This window comes from Salmo salar, unplaced genomic scaffold, assembly GCF_905237065.1.
Source record: "Salmo salar unplaced genomic scaffold, Ssal_v3.1, whole genome shotgun sequence".
In the NCBI taxonomy this organism is placed as follows: domain Eukaryota; kingdom Metazoa; phylum Chordata; class Actinopteri; order Salmoniformes; family Salmonidae; genus Salmo; species Salmo salar.
The window spans coordinates 207,606-232,981 of NW_025548467.1; the positions used below are offsets into that span (position 1 = coordinate 207,606).

Genomic DNA, 25,376 nt, shown 5'->3' on the forward strand with positions numbered 1-25,376 from the left:
TCCCCTGTTATTGTAATGGTGAGAGGTTAGCATGTCTTGGGGCGTATGATATAAAATGCTAACCTCCCCTGTTATTGTAATGGTGAGAGATTAGCATGTCTTGGGGTATGATATTTGTGCGTCTGTAACTTTTCTCACTCATCGTTATTCATTCATGGTTATCCGTAATCATGCTAGCATCCATATTAATGTAGAAGTGTTTAGAAGCATATTCTAATGCCCCTTTGGCAGAAATTACAACTGTGACTTTTTCTTGGTAAGTCTCTAAGAGCTTTCCACACCTGGACTGTGCAATATTTGCCCATTATTAGTAAAATAATCTTCAAGTTCTGTCAAGTTGGTTGTTGGTAATTGCTATACAGCCATTTTCAAGTCTTGCCATAGATTTTCAAGCTGCTGTATGTCAAAACTGTAACTAGGTCACTCAGGTATATTCAATGTTGTCTTGGTAACCAACTCCAGTGTAGATTTGACCTTGTGTTTTAGGTTGTTGTCCTGCTGAAAGGTGAATTCATGTCCCAGGGTAGATGTGGCCTTGTGTTTTAGGTTATTGTCCTGCTGAAAGGTGAATTCATGTCCCAGGGTAGATGTGGCCTTGTGTTTTAGGTTATTGTCCTGCTGAAAGGTGAATTCATCTCCCAGGGTAGATGTGGCCTTGTGTTTTAGGTTATTGTCCTGCTGAAAGGTGAATTCATGTCCCAGTGTCTGGTGGAAAGCAGACTGAACCAGGTTCTCCTCCAGGATGTTGTTCTGTGCTTCATCTCCCAGTGTCTGGTGGAAAGCAGACTGAACCAGGTTCTCCTCCAGGATGTTGTTCTGTGCTTCATGTCCCAGTGTCTGGTGGAAAGCAGAACCAGGTTCTCCTCTAGGATGTTGTTCTGTGCTTCATCTCCCAGTGTCTGGTGGAAAGCAGAACCAGGTTCTCCTCTAGGATGTTGTTCTGTGCTTCATCTCCCAGTGTCTGGTGGAAAGCAGAACCAGGTTCTCCTCCAGGATGTTGTTCTGTGCTTCATGTCCCAGTGTCTGGTGGAAAGCAATGAACCAGGTTCTCCTCCAGGATGTTGTTCTGTGCTTCATGTCCCAGTGTCTGGTGGAAAGCAGAACCAGGTTCTCCTCCAGGATGTTGTTCTGTGCTTCATGTCCCAGTGTCTGGTGGAAAGCAGAACCAGGTTCTCCTCCAGGATGTTGTTCTGTGCTTCATCTCCCAGTGTCTGGTGGAAAGCAGAACCAGGTTCTCCTCCAGGATGTTGTTCTGTGCTTCATGTCCCAGTGTCTGGTGGAAAGCAGACTGATCCAGGTTTCCCTCTAGGATGTTGTTCTGTGCTTCATCTCCCAGTGTCTGGTGGAAAGCAGAACCAGGTTCTCCTCTAGGATGTTGTTCTGTGCTTCATCTCCCAGTGTCTGGTGGAAAGCAGAACCAGGTTCTCCTCCAGGATGTTGTTCTGTGCTTCATCTCCCAGTGTCTGGTGGAAAGCAGACTGAACCAGGTTCTCCTCTAGGATGTTGTTCTGTGCTTCATCTCCCAGTGTCTGGTGGAAAGCAGACTGAACCAGGTTTCCCTCTAGGATGTTGTTCTGTGCTTCATGTCCCAGTGTCTGGTGGAAAGCAGAACCAGGTTCTCCTCCAGGATGTTGTTCTGTGCTTCATGTCCCAGTGTCTGGTGGAAAGCAGAACCAGGTTATCCTCTAGGATGTTGTTCTGTGCTTCATCTCCCAGTGTCTGGTGGAAAGCAGAACCAGGTTCTCCTCTAGGATGTTGTTCTGTGCTTCATCTCCCAGTGTCTGGTGGAAAGCAGAACCAGGTTTCCCTCTAGGATCTTGTCTGTGCTTCGCTCTATTCTATTTCTTTATACCCATAACGATGCAGCCACCACCATGCTTGAAAATATGAAGAGTGCTACTCAGTGATGTGTTGTGTTGGATTTGCCCCAAACATAAAATTTTATATTCAGGACATTACGTTAATTTCTTTGCCACATTTTTTGCAGTTTTACTTTAGTGCCTTACAGTGGCTTGCGAAAGTATTCACCCCCTTTGGCATTTTTCCTATTTTGTTGCCTTACAACCTTGAATTAAAATTTATTTTTTGGGTGTTTGTATCATTTGATTTACACAACATGCCTACCACTTTGAAGATGGAAAATATTTGTTTTATTGTGAAACAAACAAGAAATAAGACAAAAAAACAGAACTTTAGTGTGCATAACTATTCACCCCTCCAAAGTCAATACTTTGTAGAGCTACCTTTTGCAGCAATTACAGCTGCAAGTCTCTTGGGGTATGTCTCTATAAGCTTGGCACATCTGGCCACTGGGATTTTTGCCTATTCTTCAAGGCAAAACTTTTCCTACTCCTTCACTTTGGATGGGTTCCGCTGGTTTACAGCAATCTTTAAGTCATACCACAGATTTTCAATTGGATTGAGGTCTGGGCTTTGACTAGGCCATTCCAAGATATTGAATTGTTTCCCCTTAAACCACTTAAGTGTTGCTTTAGCAGTATGCTTAGGGTCATTGTCCTGCTGGAAGGTGAACCTCTGTCCCAGTCTCAAATCTCTTGAAGACTGAAACAGGTTTCCCTCAAGAATGTCCCTGTATTTAGCGCCATCCATCATTCCTTCAATTCTGACCAGTTTCCCAGTCCCTGCCGATGAAAAACATCCCCACAACAGGATTCTGCCACCACCATGCTTCACTGTGGGGATGGTGTTCTCGGGGTGATGAGAGGTGTTGGGTTTGCATCAGACATAACGTTTTCCTTGATGGCCAAAAAGCTCAATTTTAGTCTCATCTAACCAGAGTACCTTCTTCCATATGTTTGGGGAGTTTCCCATATGCCTTCTTGGCGAACACCAAATGTGTTTGCTTATTTTTTTCTTTAAGCAATGCCTTTTTTTCTGGCCACTCTTCCATAAAGCCCAGCTCTGTGGAGTGTACGGCTTAAAGTGGTCCTATGGACAGATACTCCAATCTCCGCTGTGGAGCTTTGCAGCTCCTTCAGGGTTATCGTTGGTCTCTTTGTTGCCTCTCTGATTAATGCCCTCCTTGCGTGGTCAGTGAGTTTTGGTGGGCGGCCCTCTCTTGGCAGGTTTGTTGTGGTGCCATAATCTTTCAATTTTTTTTGTAATGGATTTAATGGTGCTCCGTGAGATGTTCAAAGTTTCTGAGTCCAGAGCACCTATTATGTGACTTGTTAAAAATGTTTTACTCCAGAATTGATTTACTTGCCATACAAAGGGGTTGAATACTTAACTCAGAGACAAGATTTGAATATTGCTGTCCATTAACCTGTTAGGGCTAGGGGGGCAGTATATCCATTAACCTGTTAGGGCTAGGGGGCAGTATATCCATTAACCTGTTAGGGCTAGGGGGCAGTATATCCATTAACCTGTTAGGGCTAGGGGGCAGTATATCCATTAACCTGTTAGGGCTAGGGGACAGTATATCCATTAACCTGTTAGGGCTAGGGGGCAGTATATCCATTAACCTGTTAGGGCTAGGGGGCAGTATATCCATTAACCTGTTAGGGCTAGGGGGGCAGTATATCCATTAACCTGTTAGGGCTAGGGGGCAGTATATCCATTAACCTGTTAGGGCTAGGGGGCAGTATATCCATTAACCTGTTAGGGGGCAGTATATCCATTAACCTGTTAGGGGCAGTATATCCATTAACCTGTTAGGGCTAGGGGGCAGTATATCCATTAACCTGTTAGGGCTAGGGGGCAGTATATCCATTAACCTGTTAGGGGCAGTATATCCATTAACCTGTTAGGGGGCAGTATATCCATTAACCTGTTAGGGCTAGGGGGGCAGTATATCCATTAACCTGTTAGGGCTAGGGGGCAGTATGTCCATTAACCTGTTAGGGGGCAGTATATCCATTAACCTGTTAGGGCTAGGGGGCAGTATATCCATTAACCTGCTAGGGCTAGGGGGCAGTATATCCATTAACCTGTTAGGGCTAGGTGCAGTATATCCATTAACCTGTTAGGGCTAGGGGGCAGTATATCCATTAACCTGTTAGGGCTAGGGGGCAGTATATCCATTAACCTGTTAGGGTTAGGGGGCAGTATATCCATTAACCTGTTAGGGTTAGGGGCAGTATATCAATTAACCTGTTAGGGCTAGGGGGCAGTATATCCATTAACCTGTTAGGGCTAGGGGGCAGTATATCCATTAACCTGTTAGGGCTAGGGGGCAGTATATCCATTAACCTGTTAGGGCTAGGGGGCAGTATATCAATTAACCTGTTAGGGCTAGGGGGCAGTATATCCATTAACCTGTTAGGGCTAGGGGGCAGTATATCCATTAACCTGTTAGGGCTAGGGGGCAGTATATCCATTAACCTGTTAGGGCTAGGGGCAGTATATCCATTAACCTGTTAGGGCTAGGGGGCAGTATATCCATTAACCTGTTAGGGGGCAGTATATCCATTAACCTGTTAGGGCTAGGGGGCAGTATATCCATTAACCTGTTAGGGCTAGGGGGCAGTATATCCATTAACCTGTTAGGGCTAGGGGGCAGTATATCCATTAACCTGTTAGGGCTAAGGGGCAGTATATCCATTAACCTGTTAGGGGCAGTATACCCATTAACCTGTTAGGGCTAGGGGGCAGTATATCCATTAACCTGTTAGGGCTAGGGGGCAGTATATCCATTAACCTGTTAGGGCTAGGGGGCAGTATATCCATTAACCTGTTAGGGCTAGGGGGCAGTATATCCATTAACCTGTTAGGGCTAGGGGGCAGTATATCCATTAACCTGTTAGGGCTAGGGGGCAGTATATCCATTAACCTGTTAGGGCTAGGGGGCAGTATATCCATTAACCTGTTAGGGGCAGTATATCCATTAACCTGTTAGGGCTAGGGGGCAGTATATCCATTAACCTGTTAGGGCTAGGGGCAGTATGTCCATTAACCTGTTAGGGGGCAGTATATCCATTAACCTGTTAGGGCTAGGGGGCAGTATATCCATTAACCTGTTAGGGCTAGGGGCAGTATATCCATTAACCTGTTAGGGCTAGGTGCAGTATATCCATTAACCTGTTAGGGCTAGGGGGCAGTATATCCATTAACCTGTTAGGGCTAGGGGGCAGTATATCCATTAACCTGTTAGGGTTAGGGGGCAGTATATCCATTAACCTGTTAGGGTTAGGGGGCAGTATATCAATTAACCTGTTAGGGCTAGGGGGCAGTATATCCATTAACCTGTTAGGGCTAGGGGGCAGTATATCCATTAACCTGTTAGGGCTAGGGGGCAGTATATCCATTAACCTGTTAGGGCTAGGGGGCAGTATATCAATTAACCTGTTAGGGCTAGGGGGCAGTATATCCATTAACCTGTTAGGGCTAGGGGGCAGTATATCCATTAACCTGTTAGGGCTAGGGGCAGTATATCCATTAACCTGTTAGGGGGCAGTATATCCATTAACCTGTTAGGGCTAGCGGGGCAGTATATCCATTAACCTGTTAGGGCTAGGGGGGCAGTATATCCATTAACCTGTTAGGGGGCAGTATATCCATTAACCTGTTAGGGGGCAGTATATCCATTAACCTGTTAGGGCTAGGGGGCCGTATATCCATTAACCTGTTAGGGCTAGGGGCAGTATATCCATTAACCTGTTAGGGCTAGGGGGCAGTATATCCATTAACCTGTTAGGGCTAGGGGGGCAGTATATCCATTAACCTGTTAGGGCTAGGGGGCAGTATATCCATTAACCTGTTAGGGCTAGGGGGCAGTATATCCATTAACCTGTTAGGGCTAGGGGGCAGTATATCCATTAACCTGTTAGGGCTAGGGGGCAGTATATCCATTAACCTGTTAGGGCTAGGGGGCAGTATGTCCATTAACCTGTTAGGGCTAGGGGGCAGTATATCCACTAACCTGTTAGGGGGCAGTATATCCATTAACCTGTTAGGGCTAGGGGCAGTATATCCATTAACCTGTTAGGGCTAGGGGGCAGTATATCCATTAACCTGTTAGGGGGCAGTATATCCATTAACCTGTTAGGGCTAGGGGGCAGTATATCCATTAACCTGTTAGGGGCAGTATATCCATTAACCTGTTAGGGCTAGGGGGCAGTATATCCATTAACCTGTTAGGGCTAGGGGGCAGTATATCCATTAACCTGTTAGGGGGCAGTATATCCATTAACCTGTTAGGGGGCAGTATATCCATTAACCTGTTAGGGCTAGGGGGCAGTATATCCATTAACCTGTTAGGGCTAGGGTGCAGTATATCCATTAACCTGTTAGGGCTAGGGGGCAGTATATCCATTAACCTGTTAGGGCTAGGGGGCAGTATATCCATTAACCTGTTAGGGGGGCAGTATATCCATTAACCTGTTAGGGGACAGTATATCCATTAACCTGTTAGGGCTAGGGGTCAGTATATCCATTAACCTGTTAGGGCTAGGGGGCAGTATATCCATTAACCTGTTAGGGCTAGGGGGCAGTATATCCATTAACCTGTTAGGGCTAGGGGGCAGTATATCCATTAACCTGTTAGGGCTAGGGGGCAGTATATCCATTAACCTGTTAGGGCTAGGGGGCAGTATATCCATTAACCTGTTAGGGCTAGGGGGCAGTATATTCATTAACCTGTTAGGGGGCAGTATATCCATTAACCTGTTAGGGGGCAGTATATCCATTAACCTGTTAGGGGGCAGTATATCCATTAACCTGTTAGGGGCAGTATATCCATTAACCTGTTAGGGGGCAGTATATCCATTAACCTGTTAGGGCTAGGGTGCAGTATATCCATTAACCTGTTAGGGCTAGGGGGCAGTATATCCATTAACCTGTTAGGGCTAGGGGGCAGTATATCCATTAACCTGTTAGGGCTAGGGGGCAGTATATCCATTAACCTGTTAGGGCTAGGGGCAGTATATCCATTAACCTGTTAGGGGGCAGTATATCCATTAACCTGTTAGGGCTAGGGGGCAGTATATCCATTAACCTGTTAGGGGGCAGTATATCCATTAACGATTCTTAATGGTTATAAATGTGTATCACTGGTGGTGCAGCCAACTACAATAACAACACTATATAAATGTATATATATCACTGGTGGTGCAGCCAACTACAATAACAACACTATATAAATGTATGTATATCACTGGTGGTGCAGCCAACTACAATAACAACACATATATATAAATATGTATCACTGGTGGTGCAGCCAACTACAATAACAACACATATATATAAATATGTATCACTGGTGGTGCAGCCAACTACAATAACAACACTATATAAATGTATGTATATCACTGGTGGTGCAGCCAACTACAATAACAACACATATATATAAATATGTATCACTGGTGGTGCAGCCAACTACAATAACAACACATATATATAAATATGTATCACTGGTGGTGCAGCCAACTACAATAACAACACTATATACATATATATCACTGGTGGTGCAGCCAACTACAATAACAACACCATATAAATGTATATATATCACTGGTGGTGCAGCCAACTACAATAACAACACTATATAAATGAATAAATATATATCACTGGTGGTGCAGCCAACTACAATAACAACACTATATAAATGTATATCACTGGTGGTGCAGCCAACTACAATAACAACACTATATAAATGAATAAATATATATCACTGGTGGTGCAGCCAACTACAATAACAACACTATATAAATGAATATCACTGGTGGTGCAGCCAACTACAATAACAACACTATATAAATGTATATCACTGGTGGTGCAGCCAACTACAATAACAACACTATATAAATGAATAAATATATATCACTGGTGGTGCAGCCAACTACAATAACAACACCATATAAATATATATTTATCAGTGGAGTCTGCTGAGGGGAGAACGGCTCATAATAATGGCCGGAACGGAGCAAATGGAATGACATCAAACACCTGGAAACCATGGAAACCAATGTGTTTAATGTATTTGATACCATTTCACTAATTCCGCTCCAGTCATTACCACGAGCCCGTTCTCCCCAATTAAGGTGACACCAACCTCCTGTGATATATATATATATATATATATAGAGAGAGAGTGTGTGAGTCTCTGTATACACTGAGTGTACAAGACATTAAGAAAGCCTTACCTAATATTGACTTGCAACTGCACCCTTTTGCTCTCAGAACAGCCTCAATTCGTCTGGGCATGGACTCTACAAAGTGTCGAAAGCGTTCCACGAGGGATGGTGGCCCATGTTGATTCCAACGCTTCCCACAGTTGTGTCAAGTTGGCAGAATGTCCTTTGGGTGGTGGGCTATTCTTGCTGCATACAGGAAACTGTTGAGCGTGAAAAACCCAGCAGCTTTGCAGTTCTTGGCACAAACCGGTGCACCTGCCATCTACTACCATACTCAATTCAAAGGCACTTAAATATTTGGTATTGCCCATTCACCCTCTGAATGGCCACATGCACAATCCATGTCTCAAGGCTTATAAATCCTTCTCTAACCCGTCTCCTCCCCTTCATCTACACTGATTGAAGTGGATTTAACAGGTGACATCAATAAGGGATCATAGCTTTCACCTGGATTCACCTGGTCAGTCTATGTTGTTGAAAGAGCAGGTGTTCCTGATGTTTTGTACACTCAGTGTACATGAATATTGTGTGTGTCTCTCTGTGTGTGTGAGAGTGTGTGTGTGTGTGTGTGTGTGTGTGCACACGTGTGTGTGTGTGTGTGAGTATGGTGTGTGTGTGTGTGTGTGTGTGTGTGTGTGTGTGTGTGTGTGCGTGCGTTAGAGAGAGAGTGTGTGTGTGTGTGTGTGTGTGTGTGTGTGTGTGTGTGTGTGTGTGTGTGTGTTAGAGAGAGGTTCTACGTACAGCTCTCCAGTTGCATCTTGCAGAGCTGTGTGTCCATGGGGAACAGAGTGAGGTCCAGAGGGCAGGACAGAGTCACTGATAACCTGAACACACACACAGACAGTCACTGATAACCTGAACACACCAGACAGTCACTGACAACCTGAACACTCACTGATAACCTGAACACACAACAGACAGTCACTGATAACCTGAACACACACACAGACAGTCACTGATAACCTGAACACACCAGACAGTCACTGATAACCTGAACACACAACAGACAGTCACTGATAACCTGAACACAACAGACAGTCACTGATAACCTGAACACACACCAGACAGTCACTGATAACCTGAACACTCACCAGACAGTCACTGATAACCTGAACACTCACCAGACAGTCACTGACAACCTGAACACTCACTGATAACCTGAACACTCACCAGACAGTCACTGACAACCTGAACACTCACCAGACAGTCACTGGGCACACATAGGCACCTACCCTGGCAGACAGACAGGTGGGCAGGCAGGTAGGCTGGCAGGCTGGCAGGCAGACAGGCTGGCAGGCAGGCAGGCAGACAGACAGACAGGCAGGCAGAAAGGCAGGCAGGCAGAAAGGCAGGCAGGCAGGCAGGCAGTAGTGATGTGCAGTTTGCGAACTATTCGTTCTTTTTAAATGACTATTTTTACTGACTTGAGAGTCACTCAGACATTTTAGTCCTTCATTGCTCCAACCACTAAACTGTCTATCATGTGCGTGCAGAATAGATAATGCATGGAGAAGAGAAATACATGTTTTGAATTGATAACCTAGTGTAAGAGTTAGTGCAATTCATTGATTATTGAATGTTATCAATGGACACAGCTTCATAGAAGCGAAACAAACACATGCCTCTGCTCAACACTCAACACTCCAACTGGAAACCGAAACGTTTGGGGGACTGCTCAACACTCAACACTCCAACTGGGAACCGAAACGTTTGGGGGACTGCTCAACACTCAACACTCCAACTGGAAACCGAAGCGTTTGGGGGACTGCTCAACACTCAACACTCCAACTGGAAACCGAAACGTTTGGGGGACTGCTCAACACTCAACACTCCAACTGGGAACCGAAACGTTTGGGGGACTGCTCAACACTCAACACTCCAACTGGAAACCGAAGCGTTTGGGGGACTGCTCAACACTCCAACTGGAAACCGAAACGTTTGGGGGACTGCTCAACACTCAACACTCCAACTGGGAACCAAAACGTTTGGGGGACTGCTCAACACTCAACACTCCAACTGGAAACCGAAACGTTTGGGGGACTGCTCAACACTCAACACTCCAACTGGGAACCGAAACGTTTGGGGGACTGCTCAACACTCAACACTCCAACTGGGAACCGAAACGTTTGGGGGACTGCTCAACACTCAAACTGGGAACCGAAACGTTTGGGGGACTGCTCAACACTCCAACTGGAAACCGAAACGTTTGGGGGACTGCTCAACACTCCAACTGGAAACCGAAACGTTTGGGGGGACTGCTCAACACTCAACACTCCAACTGGGAACCGAAGCGTTTGGGGGACTGCTCAACACTCCAACTGGAAACCGAAACATTTGGGGGACTGCTCAACACTCAACACTCCAACTGGAAACCGAAACGTTTGGGGGACTGCTCAACACTCAACACTCCAACTGGAAACCGAAACGTTTGGGGGACTGCTCAACACTCCAACTGGGAACCGAAACGTTTGGGGGACTGCTCAACACTCAACACTCCAACTGGGAACCGAAACGTTTGGGGACTGCTCAACACTCAACACTCCAACTGGGAACCGAAACGTTTGGGGACTGCTCAACACTCCAACTGGAAACCGAAGCGTTTGGGGGACTGCTCAACACTCCAACTGGGAACCGAAACGTTTGGGGGACTGCTGCAGTTCGAACAATATTGAGCTTATCTTCCTGGTGACAGTCAAGTATTCCGCCAAGAGTCGTTCATAAACCAGTTTGGTTGGGGCCGCATCTAGACCTCGTTTCAAAGCTATAAAGAAATAATTGTATTTGTATGCCTAGCAATCACAAATGTATCATGTTGGAAGCACACTTTTGGAAGCACACAAGTCTCAGTCACAAATGACATAAGCCCCCATAAGACTAAGAGTTTTTAGGTCATCGTTTGCCGGTAGGGGGTTCTGCAATCAAATTAACAAAATTAGTCTAAATATTTGTCATTTTGACTGAACAAGTTGATAAGATCTCAGTCAGTAAAAAGAGTCAAACTTCCCATCACTAACTAACTAGGCAGTCAGACAGACAGACAGACAGACAGACAGACAGACAGGCAGGCAGGCAGGCAGGCAGGCAGGCAGACAGACAGACAGACAGACAGACAGACAGACAGACAGACAGACAGACAGACAGACAGACAGACAGACAGACAGACAGACGAGACAGGCAGGCAGGCAGGCAGGCAGGCAGGCAGACAGACAGACAGACAGACAGACAGACAGACAGACAGACAGGCAGGCAGGCAGGCAGGCAGGCGAGACAGACAGACAGACAGACAGGCAGGCAGACAGACAGACAGACAGGCAGGCAGGCAGGCAGACAGACAGACAGACAGACAGACAGACAGACAGACAGACAGACAGACAGACAGACAGGGCAGACAGACAGACAGACAGACAGGCAGACAGACAGACAGACAGACAGACAGACAGACAGACAGACAGACAGACAGACAGACAGACAGACAGGCAGGCAGGCAGGCAGGCAGGCAGGCAGGCAGGCAGGCAGGCAGGCAGGCAGGCAGGCAGGCAGGACAGACAGACAGACAGACAGACAGACAGACAGACAGACAGACAGACAGACAGACAGACAGACGAGACAGACAGATGAGACAGACAGACGAGACAGACAGACAGACCTCATGCTGATGAGAATGTCTCCGTTCCTGAAGATAAATAACAGGATGTTGTCTTGCGTGACGTCATGGAAGTTGGCGTGTTTCTCGTTGGCGAAGAACAGGTCTGGTTTCCACAGACACTGGAATATCTTGGGGTCCACCGTCAGCGCTTCTCCTTTGAAGTCCGCCGGGAGCTTCAGCCTCGGGTCGTTCCACCGCTGACGCAGGAAGATGTTCACACGGTAGTCCTAGCAACAATCAATCATTTGTTAGCACACAGCCAATTAAACCCCTTAGACTCAACGTTCGCTCCCCACATGGAAATCAAAATTAGCATAATAATTAAAATCCCTCCCCAAAATCTCTTTCTGTTTAATTAAGCGAGATATCTGTCTCAATCCACCACATCCCTATGTCCACCAGATGGCTTCGACGGATGTCTAGCCCGCATTCTTCATATTCGACGCAGTCTTGGATCATGGACCACCGGCCCTTCCCTCTTCACTCTTTGTTTGTAGGCGGGGAGGAGCTAAATGGAGTCGTGGTCAGATTTGTCAACAGATGGGAGAAGACTTATAGCATGTAGCAGTGGTCAAGCGTAGACTTTTGGTGTGTTGGGCAGTCAATGTGTTGGACCTCTCACACACACACACACAGACCTCAAATGACTTTTGTTAAAGGCCCCTGTGACAATGAATGCTCCTCCGGGTACGAGGTCTCCAGTTGATTGAAGTAGAACAATGTTGGTATTTTATTTAACTAGACAAGTCAGTTAAGTCAGGATTCCTATTTGACTCAGCCATGAGCTACAGCCTAGCTAGTAGCTAACGTTAGTTTTTATTTTTTTTATTTAACTATACAAGTCAGTTAAGAACAAATTCTTATTTACAATGACGGCCTACCAGAAGGCAAAAGGCCTACCTGAGGGGAAAGGGGGCTGGGATTAAAAATAAAAATAAATTCAATTAAAATATAGGACAAAAACACACATCACGACAAGTGAGACAACACAACACTACATGAAGAGAGACCTAAGACAACAACACAGCACGGTAGCAACACATGAAAACACAGCATGGTAGCAACACAACATAACAACAACATGGTAGCAACACATGACAACACAGCATGGTAGCAACACATGACAACACAGCATGGCAGCAACACATGACAACACAGTATGGTAGCAACACAACATGACAACAACATGGTAGCAGCACAAAACATGGTACGAACATTATTGGGCACAGACAACAGCACAAAGGACAAGAAGGTAGAGACAACAATACATCACACAAAGCAGCCACAGCTGTCAGTAAGAGTGTCCATGATTGAGTCTTTGAATGAAGAGATGGAGATAAAACTGTCCAGTTTGAGTGTTTGTTGCAGCTCGTTCCAGTCGCTAGCTGCTGCGAACTGAAAAGACGAGCGACCCAGGGATGTGTGTGCTTTGGGGACCATTAGCAGAATGTGACTGTCAGAACGGGTGTTGTATGGGGAGGATGAGGGGCTGCAGTAGATATCTCAGATAGGGGAGGAGTGAACGGGTGTTGTATGTGGAGGATGAGGGGCTGCAGTAGATATCTCAGATAGGGAGGAGTGAACGGGTGTTGTATGTGGAGGATGAGGGCTGCAGTAGATATCTCAGATAGGGAGGAGTGAACGGGTGTTGTATGTGGAGGATGAGGGCTGCAGTAAATATCTCAGATAGGGAGGAGTGAATGGGTGTTGTATGTGGAGGATGAGGGCTGCAGTAGATAACTCAGATAGGGGGGAGTGAATGGGTGTTGTATGTAGAGGATGAGGGTTGCAGTAGATATCTCAGATAGGGGGGAGTGAATGGGTGTTGTATGTGGAGGATGAGGGCTGCAGTAGATATCTCAGATAGGGAGGAGTGAACGGGTGTTGTATGTGGAGGATGAGGGCTGCAGTAGATATCTCAGATAGGGAGGAGTGAACGGGTGTTGTATGTGGAGGATGAGGGCTGCAGTAAATATCTCAGATAGGGAGGAGTGAATGGGTGTTGTATGTGGAGGATGAGGGCTGCAGTAGATAACTCAGATAGGGGGAGTGAATGGGTGTTGTATGTAGAGGATGAGGGTTGCAGTAGATATCTCAGATAGGGGGAGTGAATGGGTGTTGTATGTGGAGGATGAGGGCTGCAGTAGATAACTCAGATAGGGGGGAGTGAATGGGTGTTGTATGTGGAGGATGAGGGCTGCAGTAAATATCTCAGATAGGGGGGAGTGAACGGGTGTTGTATGTGGAGGATGAGGGCTGCAGTAAATATCTCAGATAGGGGGAGTGAACGGGTGTTGTATGTGGAGGATGAGGGCTGCAGTAGATATCTCAGATAGGGGGGAGTGAGGCCTAAGAGGCTTTTATAAATATTGCATCAACCAGTGGGTCTTGCGACGGGGAAACAGAGATGACCAGTTTACAGAGGAGTATAGAGTGCAGTGATGTGTCCTATAAGGAGCATTGGTGGCAAATCTGATGGCCGAATGGTAAAGAACATCTAGCCGCTCGACAGCACCCTTACCTGCCGATCTATAAATTACGTCTCCGTAATCTAGCATGGGAAGGATGGTCATCTGAATCAGGGGTTAGTTTGGCTGCTGGGGTGAAAGAGGAGCAATTACGATAGAGGAAACCAAGTCTAGATTTAACTTTAGCCTGCAGCTTTGATATGTGCTGAGAGAAGGACAGCGTACCGTCTAGCCATACTCCCAAGTACTTGTATGAGGTGACTACCTCAAGCTGTAAAACCTCAGAGGTAGTAATCACACCTGTGGGGAGAGGGGCATTCTTCTACCCAAACCACATGACCTTTGTTTTAGAGGTGTTCAGAACAAGGTTAAGGGCAGAGAAAGCTTGTTGGACACTGAGAAAGCTTTTTTTGTAGAGCGTTTAACACAAACTCCGGGGAGGGGCCAGCTGAGTATAAGACTGTATAATCTGCATATAAATGGATGACAGCGCTTCCTACTGCCTGAGCTATGTTGTTGATGTAAATTGAGAAGAGCGTGGGGCCTAGGATCGAGCCTTGGGGTACACCCTTGGTGACAGGCACTGGCCGAGACAGCAGATTTTCTGACTTTATACATTGCACTCTTCGAGAGAGGTAGTTAGCAAACCAGGCCAAAGACCCCTCAGCGACACCAATACTCCTTAGCCGCCCACAAGAATGGAATGGTCTACAGTATCAAAAGATTTGGCAATAAAGCAATAAGTCAATAAAAATAGCAGCACAGCATTGCTTAGATTCAAGGGCAATGGTGACATCATATAGGACCTATAAGGTTGCAGTGACACATCCATAACCTGAGCGGAAACCAGATTGCAGACCAGAGAGACACTATAGACATCAAGAAAGCCAGTCAGTTGATTATTGACACGTTTTTCCAACACATTTGATAAACAGGGCAAAAATAGAAATAGGCCAATAACAGTTAGGATCAGCTTGATCTCCCCCTTTAAATAAAGGATGAACCGTGGCTGCCTTCCAAGCAATGGGAACCTCCCCAGAAAGGAGAGACAGGTTAAAAAGGTCAGAGATAGGGCTTGGCGATGATAGGGGCAGCAACCTTAAACTTTACCCCAAAAAATAATCTGGTTCAGATGGTTTAGACCCAAAGTTTCTCCCTGCAGGCAGTCACCTCGGACTCAGTGACCGCCTGCAGGGAGAAACTTTGTAGCGGGGCAGGGGAAAAAGAGGGAGGAGCATCGGGGATAGTCACATTGGAAGGGGTGGGAGATGAGGAACTGTTGGACGGGCAAGGAGGCGTGGCTGAGTCAAATAGGAATCCTGACTTAATGAAGTGGTGATTAAAGAGCTCAGCCATGTGCTTCTTGTCAGTAACAACCACATCATCAACATTAAGGGACATGAGCAGCTGTGAGGAGGAGGGTTTATTCTCCAGGTCTTTAACTGTTTTCCAGATCTTCTTGGGGTTAGACCCACAGAGAGAGATCTGCTCCTTAAAGTAACTAACTTTGGCCTTCCGGATAGCCTGAGTGCATTTATTTCTCATTTGTCTGAACGAGAGCCAGTCAGCCTGAGTATGCGTGTGCGAGCGATTTGCCAAATGGGATTCTTGAGGTGGAGTAATTTTGTAAGATCACGGTCGAACCAGGTGCCGAACCTGCTTTTAATACTGAACATATCAAAAAATAAGGTCCAAGCGTCTTTCGACAGATGGGATCAAGCTGATTCTATACCATTTACAGAGGCCAGGTCATGAAGGAAGGCTTGCTCGATTAAACTTTTATAGCAAGCGTATATGACAAATCAGGACAGGTCATTTCACTGAGCAGCCTTTATGAACACAGGCTGTAAAACAGTGATCACTAAGGATATGACAGAAAACACCAGACTGGTATTTGTGAGGATAACATCGAGGAGAGTAGACTTTTCTGGGTGTTTGGAGTCATACTTTGTGGGATCGGTAATAATCTGAGAATGATTTAGGGAGTCCCATTGCTTTAGGACTTGGTTTGGTTCAGGTGGTATAAGCATGTCCCAGTTTACGTCACCTAGCAGGACAAATTCAGACTTAGTGTAAAGGGCCAGGAGAGAGTTTAGGGCAGCATTCAGGCTAATGCTGATAGCATACAGTCTAATGGTGGTAGCTTACAGGCTAATGCTGATAGCTAATGCTGATAGCATACAGTCAGTAGCTTACAGGAATGCTGATTGCATACATTAATGGTGGTAGCATACAGGCTACAAGCATACAGGCTAAGCTGATGGATTACAGACTAATGGTGGTAGCATACAGGCTAATGCTGATAGCATACAGTCTAATGGTGGTAGCATACAGGCTAATGCTGATAGCATACAGTCTAATGGTGGTAGCTTACAGGCTAATGCTGATAGCTAATGCTGATAGCATACAGTCTAATGGAGGTAGCTTACAGGCTAATGCTGATTGCATACAGTTTAATGGTGGTAGCATACAGGCTACTGTTTATAGCATACAGGCTAATGCTGATGGATTACAGACTAATGGTGGTAGCATACAGGCTAATGCTGATAGCATACAGTCTAATGGTGGTAGCATACAGGCTACTGTTTATAGCATACAGGCTAATGTTGATGTCTTACAGACTAATGTTAATAGCATACAGGCTACTGTTTATAGCATATGGGCTAATATTGATAACGTTGGAATGTAGCATTGTTAGCATGCAGAGGTTTTAGTAACTCTGCTCACCATGTTGGTTTCCTGGATGGAGCCAAAACTGTTGATGAACATATTGATCTTGTCTTCCACTGGAACACCTGGAACACACACACGCACACACACACACACCACACACACACACACACGCACACACACACACGCACACACACACACACACACACACACACACACACACACACACTTACATAGTCAACATAAACACCCCCATTCCAGTTTTATTCCAGTGTGTGTGTGTGTGTGTGTGTGTGTGTGTGTGTGTGTGGTGTGTGTGTGTGTGTGTGTTTGTAATTTCTGTGGTCTTGACAGTCATGTGATCATTCCGCTCCACTCAACCTGAGTAGCAGCATATGGCCGTGGCTCTCTCTCAACACACACACACACACACACACACACACACACACACACACACACACACACACACACACACACACACACACACAGGCTTGCAGCACTTTCAGTTTATTAACCAAACGGACTCCTTCTGTCCTCCTCCTCTCCTCTCTTCTCCTCTTCTCCTCCTCTCTTCTCCTTTCTCCTCCTTCTCTCCTCCACTTCTCTTCTGTTCTCTCCTCCACTCCTCTCTTCTCCTCCCACTCTCCTCCTCTTCTCCCTTCTCCTCTCCTCCTCTCTTCTCCTTTCTCCTCCTTCTCTCCTCCTCTTCTTCTCCCACTCTCCTCCTCTTCTCTCTTCTCCTCTCCTCCTCTCTTCTACTTTCTCCTCCTTCTCTCCTCCACTTCTCTTCTGTTCTCTCCTCCACTCCTCTCTTCTCCTCCCACTCTCCTCCTCTTCTCCCTTCTCCTCTCCTCCTCTCTTCTCCTTTCTCCTCCTTCTCTCCTCCTCTTCTTCTCCCACTCTCCTCCTCTTCTCTCTTTTCTCTCCTCCTCTCTTCTCCTTTCTCCTCCTTCTCTCCTCCACTTCTCTTCTGTTCTCTCCTCCACTCCTCCCACTCTCCTCCTCTTCCTCCTTCTCTCTCTCCTCTCTCTCTCCTTTCTCCTCCTTCTCTCCTCCTCTTCTTCTCCCACTCTCCTCCTCTTCTCTCTTCTCCTCTCCTCCTCTCCTTCTCCTCTCCTCCTTCTCTCCTCCTCTTCTCTTCTGTCCTCTCCTCCACTCCTCTCTTCTCCTCCACTCTCCTCCTCTTCTCTCTTCTCCTTTCTCATCCTCCACTCCTCTCTTCTCCTCCTCCTCTCCACATCTTCTCCTCCTCTCTTTGTCTCCTCTCCTCATATTCTATCACCTTCTCCTCCGCCTCCTCCTCTCCTCTCTTCTTCTCCTCTTCTCTCCTCCCCTCCGCTTCTCCCTTCTCTCCTCCCCTATCCTCCTCTTCTCCCTTCTCTTCCCTCATCTCCTCCTCCTCTCTTCCTCTTCTCTCCCCTCGTCTCCTCCCCATCCTCCTCCACCTCTTTTCTCCTCCTCTTCTCCTCTTCTCTCCCCTTGTCTCCTCCCCATATCCTCCTCCCTCTCTCTCTCCCTCCTCTTCTCCACTCTCCTCCTCCTCTCTACCATTCTCTCTTCTCCTCCTCTCCTCCTCCTCTCTACCTATTCTCTCTTCTCCTCCTCCTCTCCTCCTCCTCTCTACCTATTCTCTCTTCTCCTCCTCTCCTCCTCCTCTCTACCAATTCTCTCTTCTCCTCCTCCTCTCCTCCTCCTCTCTCATCTCCTCTTTTCTTTCTCCTCTATTGAACTGTTACCGTAAAACAGTTCAATAGAGTCATGGGTTGTTACTGTAAAACAGGTCAATAGAGTCAGGGTTGTTACTGTAAAACAGGTCAATAGAGTCATGGGTTGTTACTGTATAACAGTTCAATAGAGTCATGGGTTAGAGTTGTTACTGTATACCAGTTCAATAGAGTCATGTGTTGTTACTGTAAAACAGGTCAATAGAGTCATGGGTTAGAGTTGTTACTGTATAACAGTTCAATAGAGTCATGGGTTGTTACTGTAAAACAGGTCAATAGAGTCATGGGTTGTTACTGTAAAACAGGTCATGGGTTAGAGTTGTGTGTGTGTGTGTGTGTGTGTGTGTGTGTGTGTGTGTGTGTGTGTGTGTGTGTGTAGTTGTGTGTGTAGTTGCAACCTAACCATTAAAGTTGGGTTAGGGTGTGTGTGTTTAAAGGTGGGTTTGATTTGTGTGTTTAAAGGTGGGTTAGGGTTGTGTGTTTAAAGGTGGGTTAGGGGTTGTGTGTTTAAAGTTGGGTTAGGGTTGTGTGTTTAAAGGTGGGTTAGGGTTGTGTGTTTAAAGGTGGGTTAGGGTTGTGTGTTTAAAGGTGGGTTAGGTTGTGTGTTTAAAGTTGGGTTAGGGTTGTGTGTTTAAAGGTGGGTTAGGGTTGTGTGTTTAAAGGTGGGTTAGGGTTGTGTGTTTAAAGGTGGGTTAGGGTTGTGTGTTTAAAGGTGGGTTAGGGGTTGTGTGTTTAAGTTAGGGTGGTTTAGTTGGGTTGGGTTGTGTGTTTAAAGGTGGGTTAGGGTTGTGTGTTTAAAGGTGGGTTAGGGTTGTGTGTTTAAAGTTGGGTTAGGGTTGTGTGTTTAAAGTTGGGTTAGGGTTGTGTGTTTAAAGGTGGGTTAGGGTTGTGTGTTTAAGGTGAGTTAGGTTGTGTGTTTAAAGGTGGGTTAGGTGTGTGTTTAAAGGTGGGTTAGGGTTGTGTGTTTAAAGGTGGGTTAGGGTTGTGTGTTTAAAGGTGGGTTAGGGTTGTGTGTTTAAAGGTGGGTTAGGGTTGTGTGTTTAAAGGTGGGTTAGGGTTGTGTGTTTAAAGTTGGGTTAGGGTTGTGTGTTTAAAGGTGGGTTAGGGTTGTGTGTGTTAGTGTTAGGCTTTCAATCGCAGGGCGACACTCCAACCACAAGGCCATTGAGTTGGTTGTATGTAGGTAACTAACCTTTAAAGTTGGGTCGTATCCGAGAGTCATATGTCACCATCAGCCTGTTGAGGATGTTGCTGGTGGAGTTGGCTGGTACCTGAGCAATCTCCTCTGGAGACAACTGTCTGTAACACACACACACATAATACACTTACTGTTACTACTACATTCACGTCATTTAGCAGACGCTCTTATCCAGAGCAACTTACAGTAGTGAATGCATACATTTCTTTTTTTTCTGTACTGGCCCCCGTGAGAATCGAACCCACAACCCTTGAAACACCATGCTCTACCAACTGAGCTACAGTTGGTAGAGCTGTAGCTGTACTACTACTACTACTACTGCTACTACTGCTACCGCCACTGCTACTACTGCTACCACTGCTCACTGCTACTACCGCCACCACTGCTACTCACTACTACTACCACTGCTACCGCTACCACTACTACTACTGCTACTGCCACTGCTACCACTGCTACTACACACTGCTACTGCCACTGCTACTACCACTACTGCTACCGCCACCGCTGCTACTGCCACACACACCACTGCTGCCACTACTACTGCTACCACTACTACTACACTGCTACTACCATTACTGCCCACTGCTACCAACACTACTACTATTACTTAACTGCTACTGCTACTGCTACTACTACTATCACTACCACTGCTACTGCTACACACCGCTCACTACTACTACTACCTACTACTGCTACTGTCTACTACTACTGCTACTGCTACCACTACCACTGCTACTGCTACTACTGCTACTACTATTAACTACTACCACTGCTACTACTACTACCACTAACACTACTGCTACTGCTACTACTACCACTGCTACCACTGCTACTGCTACCACTGCTACTGCTACTGCTACTACTGCTACTGCTACTACTACTACCACTACTACTACTGCTACTACGGCACCATACTGCCTTCTTTACTGCTACTCGATCCCTACCACCGCTACTGCCACCACCGCTACTACTACTACTACTACCACTACCACTACTACCACTGCTGCTACCACCACTGCTACCTACTCACCACTACCGCTACCACCACGCTACCACTACTACCTACCACCACCACTGCTACTGCACTACTGCTACTACTACTGCTACATCACACCACTGTACTGCTACCACTGCTACTACCAACAACAACACACCACCACTACAACGCAAGTACACACCCTACACCACGCCACCACCAACACCTACACTAACACACCCACACCACGCCACCACCACCACCACTACCATACCATCTACGACACCAGAACATAACACTGAACAATTATACCACTACCGCTATCACTACCAACACTACATATAACAACTGCTACTACCACCACTAATATATACACACACCACAACACTATTTATATACCTACTACTAATACCATTAATAACTAAAATATACACTATAAATACTAAACTACTACTAATAGTTGAACTACAACTATTACTACTACTATAATTAAACTAAATAAAAAAAACTAAAATATACAACAACCACTACTACACTACTACTAACAATTAAACTACTACCACTAATAAAATAAAACTACATCACTACCACTAATAAAACTAACACACAAATAACAATAAAAAAAAAAACAACTACTAAAACACAAAAACTAACACTAAATTAAAACTACTAACTACTACTAATAATTAAAACTACCACATACACTAATAATAAACACACTACTATACTACTATTTAAACTACTCTACTACTAACTACTACTAGACAAAATAAATTAAAACTAAAAACAACTACTACTGTCTAAAAATGGGAAGAAGGCAGTTTAGCGCACCAACCAATTGTGCTGTTAGGGTTTTAATTCTAACTTATTTTGTACATAATGTTTGCAACAGGCAGAAGGCGAGTAGGAAAGCCGCCGCTACAGAATCAATATACTACCAACGAAGACCAGTGACTCGATAAAAAGTGGTAGATGAAGAGATGCAAAACAGGACTGTTTTGTATCACAATGAATATATTGGGATTCTTCCGATGAATTGAGGAATAACAGATAGTACTACTTTATCAATAGGGATGATGAGCGTCCCCACAGTGACGACGTAATACCCAAAGAACCATGGATTAAGGCAGATCCGGACTGAGCTAAAGGGTAGAGCTGAACTTTTAAGGTGGGATCTAACCCAGAAGATTACAAGAAATCACTATGCGAGACTAACCATCAAACAGGCAAAGGTCAATACAGGGCAAGATTGAATCATAACACCTGAGGATGTGGCAGGGGCTTGCAAACTATTACAGACTACAAAGGGAAGTACAGCCGCGAGTGCCCAGTCACACGAGCCTACCAGACGAAGCTAAATATTTCTATGCTCGCTTTGAGGCAAGCAACACTGAGGATGCATGAGAGCATAGCTGTCGGAGATGTGTGACGTCACGCCTCCGTAGCCGAGGTGAGTAAGACCTTTAAACAGGTAACATTCACAAGGGTGGCCAGAGATTTACAGGAGTGGACACCGGCATGTGCTGACCCAACTGGCAGTGTCTTATGACATTTCAAATGCCTGATTGAGTTGTAATACAACAGCTTAAGCAGACCACATAGTCCTGTGCCCAAGAACACAAAGGCAACCGCCTAAAGACAGAGGACGTAGGGCACTCGACGCCTATATGAAGTTTTGAAAGGCTGATAATGGCACATAAACATATCAGAAACCCTAGAACCCTGCAATTTGCCCGATACCGCCAATGAGATCCACAGATGATGACAAATAGACCGCCTTACCGGGAAAAAGGAACACCTAGTGAGAATGGTTGTCATTGATACAGCTAGTCAACAACAAATTACAGTGCCTCAAAGCTCATCACTAAGCTAAGGACCCTGGGACTAAAACACCCCCCCCTGCAACGGGATCTCCTGGACTTCCTGACGGGCCGCCCCCAGGTGGTGAGGGGTAGGTGCAACACAATTGAATGATCCCCAAACACTGAGCCCTCAGGGGTGTGTGTAGTCCCTCCTGTACTCCCTGTTCACCCACGACTACATGGCTGGGGTTGTGCAGGGACTCCAACACCCATCATTAAAGTTGTGGTGACGCACACAACAGTGGTAGCCCTGATCACCGGGGAAGACGAGACAGCCCATAGGGAGGAGGTAGAGACCTTGGGCGGTGGTGCCAGAAAAACCATCCCAACATAACCAAGAACTCTAAGGAGATGATTGTGGATTACAGGAAAAGGAGCACTGAGAAGCCCAGCCTATCAAGGGCTGAGTGGAGCAGGTTGAGAGCTCAAATTCTTTGAAGTAATCAACAAAAAAGAATGGTCTAAACATACTAAGACAGTATGAAGAGGGCACGAAAAACCATTCCCCCAGGAAACTGAAAAGATTTGGATGGTTAGATCAAAGTTCTACAGCTGCAAATCGAGAGATCCTGACGTGCATCATTGCCTGGTAGAAGCCTCGACCGCGCAAGGCACTCAGAGGTCCGACATAAATTGTGGTCAGAGTGTGTGTGGATATGTATTTAGGTAGATGATATCTGGGGTGGTGTATGTAGAGGGGGTTGGATTTGTGGTGGGTTTTTTGGTTTATGTTTTGTTTTTGTATTTAGTTTATGTTGGGTATTTCTTGTTGGCTGGTATGGCTCTTCAGCTGTACATGTTGTGGATTGAGAGTAACTAGAGTATTTTCCACCTGTCCCTTTGTGGGAGATTGTTTTTGCATTGTTTGGTGTAGCTGCGAAACGTCAGACCGTGCTCGATGGTGAGAAAGCATAAAATAAAATAATGATGAGACGAAACCCATACCTCGGGGGCTTTACAAAGAATGTAGTGGAGGCAGACATTACTGGGTAAAGCTTGCCTGCATCCTGGATCACGAGCAGGCGGGGAAGGCTAAAATTGTCAAAGACCAGCCACCCCAAAAGTTATTACAAAATGCAGGGTATCGGAGTGTAAGTTAAGGGACAAAAAGGCTTCACATCACTAAGACTGAACAGGTAACCAAATGGATACCCGGATTATTTGTAGACACCCCCCCACCCCAAACTCCTCTTTACGCTGCTGCTATTCTTTTATCAGTATATGCAAGTACTTTAACATAAACATGTAATAGATAAGCAGCCTGATTTAACTCGTGTTCTGTAGACGCCTTCTACTTATTTTAAGCTTTTACTGTTGTTGAATATTTTATTACAAACAACACACACAACACACAAAAAAAATCGACAAACACAAACAAATACTACAAAACACAACAACACACACAAAAATTTTCACAATTAATGAAGCATCCCTCAAGGTTATCCGTTGTAATTGGGGCACGGAGCGATAAAGGATTGGAACTATACACTGAGAAGAACGAATAAGAGCTCTGATTTCTTAGTCTCGTCTCTGAGACTGGGTAGAGTTAGCAGGAGGAGAATTATATATTTGTTGGATGGATAAAACATTTAGATATACAGTTGGGGTCAGCCTATTATTGAAACCCTGATGAACATTTAGATATAAGTTGGGTAACATTATTAAAACCTTGATAAACATAGATATAATTGGGGTTCAACATTATTAAACCCTTGATAAAATATTTAGATATACAGTTGGGGTCCAACAATTAAACCTTGATAAAATTTAGATATACAGTAACATTATTAAAGATAAACATTTAAAAAAATTATTAAACCTTGATAAAATTTAGATATAAGTGGACATATTGAAACCCGATAAAATAGATATAAGGGGTCCAAATATTAAATTGATAAACATTTAGATATACAGTTGGAGTAAAAATTAAACCCTGATAAACATAGATAAAAAGATAAACTTATAAAAAGATATAATAGTCAGACATTATAATCCCTTGATACAATATTTAGATATGTGGGGTTAGATATTATTAAATCCCTTGATAAACATTTAGATATACAGTTGGGGTCGAACATTATTAAAACCTGATAAACATAGATATAATTTAAATTATTAAACCGATAAACATAGATATAAGGGGGTAAACATTATTAAACCCGATAAACATTTAGATATAGTTAATTATTAAACCTTGATAAATATTTTAGATAAAGTATTATTAAACCTCGAGTAAATATTTAGATATACAGTGGGGTAAAATATTATTAAACCCTTGATAAACATTAGATATAGTGGTTCAAAAGATTATTAAAAGATAAACATGATATTGGGGTCCAAAGATATTAAAACCTTGATAAACATTTAGATATACAGTTGGGGTCAACATTATTAAAACATAAACATTTAGATATAAGTGGTAACATATATTAAACCCTTGATAAAATATTTAGATATACAGGGGGAAAATTATTAACTTGATAAACATAGATATACAGGGGAAATATATTAAACTTTTTTGATAAAATTTAAGAAAATTAAACCTGATAAATATTTAGATATATAGGGGTACAAAAACCTTGATAAACATTTAGATATAAGGGGGGAACATGGTGTTTTACTTGATAAACATTTAGATATGGGAAAAATTATTAAAACCTTGATAAAACATAGAATAAGGGGTAACATTATTAAACCCTTGATAAACATTTAGATATAATGGGGTAAATTAAACTTGAT

General features: G+C 44.7%; 1 protein-coding gene across 1 annotated transcript in view; it reads right to left on the reverse strand.

Annotated features, from left to right (window-relative positions):
• LOC123733083 (glycine receptor subunit beta-like) overlaps window positions 1-19,894 on the reverse strand; it is a 45,101-nt gene extending 25,207 nt beyond the window's left edge. The window contains exons 1-4 of the mRNA XM_045712415.1: window positions 19,794-19,894; window positions 16,935-17,002; window positions 11,740-11,966; window positions 8,835-8,917 (exon numbers count right to left, since the gene is read on the reverse strand). Of these exons, the coding sequence (XP_045568371.1) occupies window positions 8,835-8,917; window positions 11,740-11,966; window positions 16,935-17,002; window positions 19,794-19,833 (418 nt within the window). The 5' untranslated portion in view covers window positions 19,834-19,894. The remainder of the gene's footprint in view (window positions 1-8,834; window positions 8,918-11,739; window positions 11,967-16,934; window positions 17,003-19,793) is intronic.
• Window positions 19,895-25,376: the final 5,482 nt, after the last annotated feature.